At 43.1% G+C, this 10535-nt stretch overlaps 1 protein-coding gene across 1 annotated transcript; it reads right to left on the reverse strand.

Annotated features, from left to right (window-relative positions):
- Positions 1–773: 773 nt before the first annotated feature.
- LOC147887361 (uncharacterized) lies at positions 774–1598 on the reverse strand. Its single transcript, XM_087394287.1, has 4 exons — positions 1506–1598; positions 1241–1352; positions 1009–1147; positions 774–900 (listed from the first exon to the last, which is right to left on the reverse strand). The coding sequence occupies exons 1-4, from the start codon at positions 1596–1598 to the stop codon at positions 774–776; spliced, it is 471 nt and encodes a 156-aa protein (XP_087250413.1).
- Positions 1599–10535: the final 8937 nt, after the last annotated feature.

Genomic DNA, 10535 nt, shown 5'->3' on the forward strand with positions numbered 1-10535 from the left:
TATTACATATCAATTCTGATATGTTTTCCACATTCCCAACTCCGGGATGATACCGTAAGTATGGAGGATATCTGTTGGATCTTTTAATCTATAATGGGAGACATGTGGTTCGACCATGAATGGCACTCCACGGTGCAGGAAATGAGAGAAACTTAACTGCCAACAAGGCCAGTAATGTTGTATTGCATAACTTCGGTTACGACTGAGGCTCTGCGAGGAAGGAAACTATTATCCACCTTCTTTCAATAATCCACCTTTTTTACATCCACCTTGTGTGCTACGACTACCAGCAGCGTGCCCATGCTGTGGTTCCAACCTTGGAGGTTCCTGCTGCTGGGATGCTCTTGAGAGCCCCATGAAAAGCATGCTCCCAGGGGGCCGCGATATCGCGGCCCCCTGGGAGCATGCTTTGCCCCATTTCATGGGGCTATCATGAGCAGCCCAGCAGCCCATGAAATCAGGCAAAGCATGCTCCCAGGGGGCCGCGATATCGCGGCCCCTTGGGAGCATGCTTTGCCCCATTTCATGGGGCTATCATGAGCAGCCCAGCAGCCCATGAAATGGGGCAAAGCATGCTCCTAGGGGGCCGCGATATCGTGGCCCCCTGGGAGCATGCTTTGCCCCATTTCATGGGGCTATCATGAGCAGCCCAGCAGCCCATGAAATGGGGCAAAGCATGCTCCTAGGGTGCCGCGATATCGCGGATATCGCGGCCCATGCTCTGCGATATCGCGGCCCCCTGGGAGCATGCTTTGCCCCATTTCATGGGGCTCTCATGAGCAGTTGGGGGATCTGTTTGCCAAGAACTCGGTAATCCATGTCCTCAGGTTCCACATGATACAGAATCGGTTCAGGCAGAGAATGACTAGCTGTGAAGAATTTGCAAAAAATAAAAGAGTGCTAGCAAAACGAAAAGAATAGAGAATTTAAAAGCAAACGACCTAAGTTAAATTGAAAGCACATGGTTTACCTTCCTCATACGCGAACTTGAGTGCACTCTAGCATGACCTCTTCAATGTTTTCTTCTCCTTCTTGCTCTGCCCAAGCTTCTGCTCATCTTTTCTTACGTGCGTTGACAAAGGAACTGTAGCTTGATGACCTCCAATTGCATTGACAGAATGCAGAGAACAAAAGTACGTAGGAGAAGCTGTGGCACAAAGGTAAGTTCAAAACGGGAAAGATGTAGGGGAAGCTTTGCAAAACGCTAAGGGATTCAATGCAGCTAACAGAAAATACACACCTTGAACAGTTTTATTCCCAGTAAAGCAACCTCCTTCCTTCATTGGACGCTTCCCCAACCAGACTTCCATACATGATGCGCTTAGCCGTTTGAGCAGGATCCAAGAAGGGCACTGCATTAAATTCACTAAAATCAGCAGTCTGCTTCCAAACAAAGAAAACCAAAAAAACTAATACGATCACGCCAAGCAGAATAACGCACCACTGTCATGAGGTTCTGGCGTCACATTGGTCAAAATAATTCATAAGAAAACAATGAATCATACCTGTGCACCTCTCTTCTCCAGACAAAGATTTGTATTTGGCGCTCTCATAAAACCTAATAAGCCAGGAAGATGCACGCTTCCTCCCCTGTCCATGCCCTTCAATAAGATCGGTCGAAAATCACCAAAATTGCCCACCGCCCAGACGTTTAGATCCACCAAGGTCGTTTGTAGCACATAGAGTGGCTAGCCTACAATGCTGGTGTTTTGGCTCGCCATCAGGCTACTCTTGCTGTCCTGCCTGGATCTCTTATTATATCAGCTACATATCCACAGGTTGAAGGTGCAATCAAAGAGTAGGGACGCGGACTCAACGTTTGGGATACCTTCTGCCATAGACTTGGTTAGTGAACTTGCAACGTTCTCTGCATCCATATGCATCGATCTATACGTAATGACCCAAAGGAGGTGATGGCAAAGGAGATGGTTAGGAGGAGGGGAAGGAGGTGTAGGAGAGGAGAGAGGTGTCCAAAGATGATGGGATTGGGTTTAGGGAACTAGCACTATCACTTGTTGACACCTCACTTGTCGTCATTTAGGGATTGGTTTAGTTTTGAATGGCTGAATTTGTTGACACCTCACTTGCCGTCATTTAGGCTACTGCCACCTTGTGAGCATCAACGACTTGCCATCATTTAGGGTAATGCCTCCTTGTGAGCATTTATACGTGATCTTTGCACATCCCATGTAATGATAAGATGTCCTGTTCAAAGATTTATTAGATGGCGGCTATGTGGTGTCCTGTTCAAAGATTTATTGGATGGCGACCACCAAACCTTGGATACTCTGCTGCGTCATTGATTTGGATACTCTATTGAAACTCCTTCTTGGATACTCAGCTGAGTCTCCTTCTTTCGCATCATTTGGGTCTCCTTCATGGATACTCAGCTGAATCTCCTTCTAGCTAGTCATTCGTGTCTCCTTCTTTGATACTCAGTTGAATCTCCTTCTTGCCAGTCATCCTAGCTCTTAGACCACTTGGATTGCTTTTCGCTTGCTATTCATACTCGTATCTAACTATGCCATCTTTCCTTGTGATCAAGCATGGAGCTCAAACTTTGGATATTAGATATGACACAAGTATCTGCGAGGTTTCTCTTTTGGAGTTGAGAGATTTCTTTCAACTGCAAAACAACAACATTCTTCTCTAAGAGGAGATTGGACTAGAGGATGTTGGTGTCATTCATCGACCCATTGAGCTTGAAGCAGGAGAGCTTGGGTTCAAGATAGAAGCAAAGTCAGAATGTGTTTTTTCTATCATCACAGAGCAAAGGCATGCACCTGTTTTCACATGTAAGGAGACTGTAAGTGTGATGACCTTGCTCAAACAGCTCCCACTTAGTAGTGCTTTGCATGTTGCCTTTGCCTCTGCTCAGACTATAGAGCAAGTATCAGAGTTGCCACAAAACTATAATGGTTATGTTTTGTTTAAGCTCCCACCTTGTCTTGAAGGGTCTGCTATGTTTGGAATGGACCAAAAGAATAATGGTCATGCTTGGACATTGTACTCTACTAGCTCGCAAGAGTCATTCAACGGGATGGTTAGAATAAGTAGGTGTACAGGCTACTTGAGGTGTTGCAATTTGGATTGTCCATATATGGAACAGACTGGTCTCTACAATGAGACACAATGGAGGGGAAAACTAAGAAAAATATGTCCTATGGGTCCAGTTGAAAGGGAATGTGGTTCCTTGCTTTGCATTCATTGTTGTCAGATTCCTATCTGTGTTTTTCAATGTAAAGCTAATATATACTACTGCATTCCACATGATCGTGAACATACTACAAGATGTGCCATTCATGTGGGAGTACATAAGCATCCAATTGGTGAGGGAAGTAGTCGAGGTAAATGGAGAAAAGTGGATGAAATGGTATCTGACTGTGCTAGAAAGAACCCTGCACTCTCTTGCAAAAATATCGAGGTGGATGTTGCCAAAGATATTGTTATGGAAATGATGCTTGGTGGCAAAGAGGAAGCCATAGAGGAGATGGATGAAGATGGCTTCCATGAAGTTCTTGACACAATAACACCATTGTCACAAAGGAGGAGGCTTCAAAGAGCTGTGCAATCATCTAGACATGGATCAGAACGATTCGATTGTGGCCTGGATTCACTGTTGGAGTTGAAACATCGATGTAGATACCTTTTTTTGCAAAGTGTCCTTTTCCCAAGACAACTATCAGCTAATCAACAACCTCATGTCTTTAAGATGTCAACTATTGGTCCAAGTTCTAGGCTTGACTTGCTGTGAATAGGATGAGGCCAAGTGGTAACTTGGGTTTTCAATGGTTACACTTTGACCATGTTCATCAGGTGAAAGGATGGTCCACCATGGGTGCCGATGTGTATGACCCTTTCATCAGGGAGCTTCTCACCATTGCATTATGTGAATTTAAGCTTGAAGATGCTGGTGCACAAGTAAAGTTCTGGCAACTGAGATGAATGAGCAAATGTTGAAGAATGGATTCCCTTTGCTTGAATTCAGAGGGTTCATGGCAGATGGTGCAGGAGCGAATTGGCTTGGAGTTAGAACAGTATATAATGGTGGACCGGACAATGTCATGGAAGGTAAAGAGAGAACATGTGGTTTTCACTAGGAGATGAGCATGGTAGAGCATACTAGAAGATGCATCAGGGATCCATTTCACAAAGAGCATAAGCATCTGTGTAGGAATTGGAGAAGAGCAATATCAGATAGTAGTGCAAGAATTTGTAAGGAGGCAATAAAGGAATTTTGGACACCTACTCATGCTAAGGAGGATGAGTTGTCTGAAAAACTAAATGATGCCTATGATGCTGTAACATGGATTATAGCCAACCTCTCCATAGGCATGCATTCAACACACAGTAAACAAAGCCTTAAGAATAGTGTAGGACACAAAGTGTTCCATGAAGTGAAAGTGGATGAAGTGCAAAGGAGAAGCTAGCACTATTGCAAGAACCTTGAGACATGGTTGGCATGGTGGGATGTGCGGGTTTCCTAGTGGGGAGGTTCATTCATACAACAACATAAGGACACTGGATTTGTGCCCTCTATGAATTTAGCTGAGACCAAGCACTCTAGCATGAGGGCTGCTCATGGGTATGCTAAATACATAAGCTTATATGAGGCCACCGCAATAGATTTGGCAATGTCTGTGCTTCAAAGTGCACACTACAAAGCTTACATGGAAGGCAAACACTTGGGAACAGGACCTACATTGGAGAAGCTGAGGGAGAGGATTTTGATTTGGGATTCTGGCAATGTGTCAACAAAGAGACTTGTTGATGTTGCCCATGGTGTTATGGAAGAGGTTGGCCTTCACACACCTGAAATGAAAAGGCCCACAATGGAGCAAACTCAAATTAGAAGGAGAAGAGGTTCTGCCACTCCAACTACAATTAAGGAACATGACAGTCATAGGCCAGAGTATATTTATGTCTCTACTAAGCAACCAATGGGAGGGAGGAGACCTCCCACTAGAATTGTAAATGGAGATGAGATTAGCTGCAAGGAGAGTGCTGTGCATGAGACAAATTGGGCTATCAGAAGAACAGAGCCAAGAAGTGTGGTGACATGCTTTGGATTCATTTCAGAATCTAAGTCTCGTTGTGGAGCACTCATAAATACATTGGGTCGAAGTGCAACTGAGGGTGTACCTGCACCTTGCTTCAAGGGGAGAAGACAACATCCTAATGGTATCAAAGAACAGTTTGTGTGGTTTTGCAATACCTCTATTGCCCATATGTGGTGTGTTGATCAGTATATACTTGGTGTGCCTAGCCACTCCCCAGGGGTGTGGAAGGTGACCGTCGGGACTTCCATAAAGCAACATGAAAAGGATCAATTGAAGGAGGTAGGTTTTGTGCTTGAGGAGGATGAGAGTTTTCATGTGCAAGGACCTAACTTACAGAGGACTACAACACCATTGAGTCACGATCGGGCCAGTAGAAGGGATAACAGGATAGTGAGATGGAGATCCAAGCTAAGTAAGGAGTTTCAAGACAGGATTCAAAAAGCTCAATGTTTGATTACAGAAGTGGTGCAAGAGAAAATTATCTATCCTAATGAAATGCATCTGTTCCATGTGCGAACAGAAAGTTCTATTGCAAAGGGCCTTACTTACACCGTGACAATATCAGAGTTTCCACGGTGTTCTTGCAAGGACTTCATTCAACGAGATGTAAAGAAAGGGATGTATATTCCATGCAAACACATGTACTTTGTCTTCATTGGTGTTTTGCAATTGAGTGACAAAGTGCATCAGTTTATGCACCAGGCAGCTCTTACAAAAGTTGAATTGTTTCAAGCTCTTAGTTCTCGCAGAAACCAGCCAAGTGTGTCACATGCACTTGGTTGAACTTTGGGACTATTTTGCATAAGCTTACCTTTGTAGTTGTTAAGGAAACCAAGCAACTGTTTGCCACATGCTTGGTTGATTTTTGAGATTGGGTTTATCTTTGAAAAACGATTTTGTACAATTGGCATATCTATTGTGTCAATTTGGGACATATACAAGTATATTAAGCTCTCAAGTGGCTTTGGAATGTATTTGGGGAAGCTTTGGATTATCTTTGGGAACTTATGGAAGCATATTGTATGCTCAAGCTATTTTGGATAATGCGACTTAATTAATGTTATTTGGCCGATGCTGTTAGACTTGTTAGAAATTTATGCTTGTAGTATTAGTTAGACGCTTAAATCAGATGCTTAAAGGTTTCCTATTTCCTATCTTTAAGAAAGTATTGAATATATCATGGATTGAATTGCTCTATTGAGGACATTGCTACCTTTCTTTTTTTTTGAATGCTAAGAAATAATTTTTTCATTTTCCAAATTATAAGGGTGCCGTTTTATTTCTATGTAAGAACATATTTTATTCAAAGTCAAATGACACTTTTGCAACATAAATATTTGCATTGAAATGTGGAAATCAATAGCCATGTTCGCTCGAACCTTCACCTCGCTCAAACGCAGTCACTCGAACTTTGGTAATCCTTGGCATAAAGCAGCAATATTCATGCAATCATACTCCACAGCAAAATAGACTTGCAGAAAGGAAAAACAAGCATATTGGAGAGGTATCTCGTGCCATGATCAACCAAAAAGACCTGTCAGATTATTATTGGGCTGAAGCAGTTGCTACAATAGTCTACATAATGAACAGGACTCCCACGGTAGCAATACATGGCATGATACCAAAGGAGAGGCATACTGGTAGGAAACCAGATATTTCTCATTTGAAAGTTTTTGGTTGCATTGCCTATGTTCATGTGCTAGATGAGTTGAGATCCAAGTTGGATCCAAAAGCTGAAAGTGCATCTTTATTGGTTATTCTCTGCAGTAGAAATGGTATAGATGCTATAACCCTTTTACTCGTAAGTTTACAGTGAGTAGAGATTTGTTTTTAATGAGATGAGCAGCTGGTATAAACCAGTTAATGTGATTGATGATGTAGATGCACAAAATGGTAATGCTGCATAGAATTCACAGTAGTAATCACAAAATATTAGTGGACCTATAGTGTCCTCTAGCAATGGTTCACATACTTCACCATGGACATGCAGATTGAGATTAGGAGGATCTCCTCAAAGCAATGTAGATAGTGGTATGCAAGTATAACGAAAAGGAAAAGAGAAAGTAGATCAGCCCATGGTTAATGTGAATGCAGGTCACTCTTATGTGGATGGTGAATCCAGTGGCTCAGAACAGAGCCTTGATGATGAGTTGGGTATTCCTTCTATTGTTACACCTAGAGTAAGGAAGATAAGGGATGTTTTGAGAGCACCTGGTAGTGAGCCTATTTTGCGCAGGTCTACCAGAGCTAAGTATCTTGTGGATAGGCTAAAATATGATGGATTTACAGCCATTCACTATGCCTATATGGTCAAAGTGATACATGAACAAGAACCCACTTCTTTTGAGCAAGCCATGGGAAAAGAAAAATGGGAGAAAGACATGGATGAAGAAATGGATGCCTTGGAAGCAAATGCTACATGGGAATTGGTGCCTTTGCCTAAAGACAAGAATGCAATTAGCTATAAGTGGGTTTATAAGGTGAAGCACAATGTAGATGGTTCTGTGAATAGATACAAGGCAAGATTAGTTGTCAAGGGGTATCATTAGGGGAGAATTGGGGTCTTCAAAGGGCCCCCAATTAGTGTTTCCTAATTTCAAGGGATTAGTGATGCATTTTGAGGTGTAACAATGGGAGTGCTTCTTTTTGTGGGGCAATGCCATGTTGAGGTGGAGGGTGGGTAGACCTGCAAAAAGCCCCTATTGGCTACTCCTCTTACACCGGGGACCACTCAAACCATCCCCCCCCCTCAACCCTTGCTTGACCCTTCTCCCATATGCACCTCCCCCAAACATACCTACAAGTCATTCAAGAGGCAGTGGGCCCTTTTGGGCAAATTTTCCGCCCCTATCAGCTTGTTACAGGCCCTGTCTTGTCCTTTTCTCTAGTCCAGCTCCATTCTCCCTCCATTTTTCAAACGTGGGAACTCATTTGGCATCTTCTCTGGCCCCTCCTGCTCTGGTCCACTGTGTTTCTCCCTCTCCAGCACCTCCTGTAGCAGCTGCTCATTCTCTCTCCATTCCTAGCTACATCACCTCCAACCTCAGTAGCTACTCATCCCCCTTTGCTCTTTCTCCCTCCATTCCTAGCTACAGTACCTCTTGTGGTGGCTGCTCATCCCCCTCTACTCTTTCTCCCTCCATTCCTAGCTACAACACCTCCTGGAGCAGCTGCTCATCCCCCTCTACTCTTTCTCCCTCCATTCCTAGCTACAACACCTCTTGGAGCTTCTCTCAACCTTCAGTTGCACCCTCTATACCTTCTCCCTCTCTCTCCCTCTATTGGAGCTACTCTCTCCCTCCAAGCTGCACTTTCTAGTCCACTATTGCTGTTGTGACCTCTGTACAAGCATGGTGAGAAGACCATACATGTACTCTGTGTCCCACAGGAGAAAAAATGCACTGGGTGAATGGGTGCCTTGCACCTATAGCTTGAATGATTGGATAGTCATGAGAGGATCTGCCAAGGGTCCACATAAGCTTCCCAAGAGCAAAAGAGGTGATCTTTTGCATGAATGGAAGGGCCGTATCATGAAGTTCAAGCTTGGGAAGAAAGGATGGCTTGCAAAGGTGCAACACATCTACATGGGGAAGGACATGCACCTTCCTCTGTCAAGCAATCAATCGACAATACCATCGCATTGTAAGTCTGCATTTTGTGTAATGAGTCAGTTTGAAATTGTATTTTGAAATAGAACCAGTGTAATGAGTCAGTTTGAACTTGTATTTTGAAATAGCACTTGTGCATAGCAGATGTATTTTCTTTAGACTTTGAGGAGTGGGAACCAGTCAAGTGCTTCTTAGGTAAGTTTACTACCATTCATGAGGATTTAGGAAGGCAAATGCATGATGGAGAGAAGTCCTCTGCTTTGAAACAGAGAAATATCCATTGGTAAAATGCCAAGTACATCACTCCAAGGATGGCATAAGGATATGGCCATCTTCAATGCATTGCAACACCACAACTTGAAGACATGGATTGCAGCATGGTGGACACAAGAACAATGCAATCATATAAGGAAAAGATTGCAAAGGATGTGGGCATGGCCATGAAGTTTACATTTGGCTCTAAATGGGTAAGGTTGTCTTGGTTTATGCCTTTGCACATTTTTGCTTCTTGTTTTCAGAATATCTAGATGCACAAAACAAAAACCATGTGGTCATGCAAGTGCCTACATGAGAATGCCCTTGAGGAATTGCTTGGGGTGAATTGGGGAAGTAGGTCAGGTGAACAAAAGGGTGATTTGTTTCAATGCCATGTATGTAAGGACAATATGGTTGTCAAGTACCACATCTCTCACCAAATGTTATATTTTGCTTTCCAATATAGGCGCTGGAAGAAAACAGGTGGCAATTGGCTCCCCCTTGACTCTAACGATGATGATAATACAGGGGTAAGTTTATGTATTGGTTCTCATTTAGGAGATGTCAAGAATGTGACTGTCACATCACAGTGGACTCTTAGGGACTGCGAGAACACCTATTGGTCATGGAGGGTGGCATGTCTGAGTCCTTTCACTTTACCTTGGTGAAAAGGTAGAAAAGCATGCAGAGAAGCTTGTGCATAGTGCCACTTTTATCCCTCCCACAATATTGAAGATTGTAAACAATGTGGGGTGGAACAATTGTGGATTTTGACATTTTCCAATTAATAGTGGTGCAATTAATTTTGATGTTTTGAATGGTCTTGTTTCATGTCAATGTCAAGTTTTTCCCAAAAAATTTATAATCCTTTTTATTTTTTATATTTAGAACATTTGGGTATATATAGGTTATAAAGTTACTTTAGTTTCAAAGTTTCACTATCATAGCCATAGTTCTCCTAGCTACCAAACTAACATGGATTCTGCTAGGTCTGCCTTCCATGATTTCATCTCCTGTACTCCATTAATTGATAGAGAGGAGGAGTTATTTCTAGTCTTTGATAAGAGCATAGATGTCCTAGGCACCTACTTGGGAGCCCGAGACAATTTTGAAGACCTCATCAAGTACATGCAAGACTACATTGTGAGTTTTGCATATCAACTTGATGAGTCTACAAAAAGATGGGTCCCAATTGATTATTTGAAGTACTTGTTCAATCAAGAACCCACGTTCATCAAGCGTTTAGATCGCTTTCGAGCCCAGCTCACACCCCTAGGGTTTAGGGAGGTGGACACTGATGGCCTCCTAGCATGTGGAGCCATCGGAAACATAGGAAATAGGTTCCTATCTTGGGAAATGACCTTTATTTTTTTTCTCCAAGAGGGACAAATGGAAGAGGAGGCCTTGACCCCAAGCCCCAGACCCTGCACCTGCCCTTTCCGATCCTCTTATTTCTGTAGATATGCCCAACATCTACAATAAAGAGCCCATAGATGAAGAAGCTGAGGAGCAGGAAGTTGCATTGCCCTGGAAGTGCTCCAGCGACCTCCTAAACCCCATTCTACTTCTCAAATTCCTTCCACCTCGGGCACCACGTCTGTTGAACCTGCAA

This window comes from Dipteris shenzhenensis, chromosome 23, assembly GCF_047967505.1.
Source record: "Dipteris shenzhenensis isolate YYH24624 ecotype China chromosome 23, Dip_SZ_1.0, whole genome shotgun sequence".
Taxonomy (NCBI): domain Eukaryota; kingdom Viridiplantae; phylum Streptophyta; class Polypodiopsida; order Gleicheniales; family Dipteridaceae; genus Dipteris; species Dipteris shenzhenensis.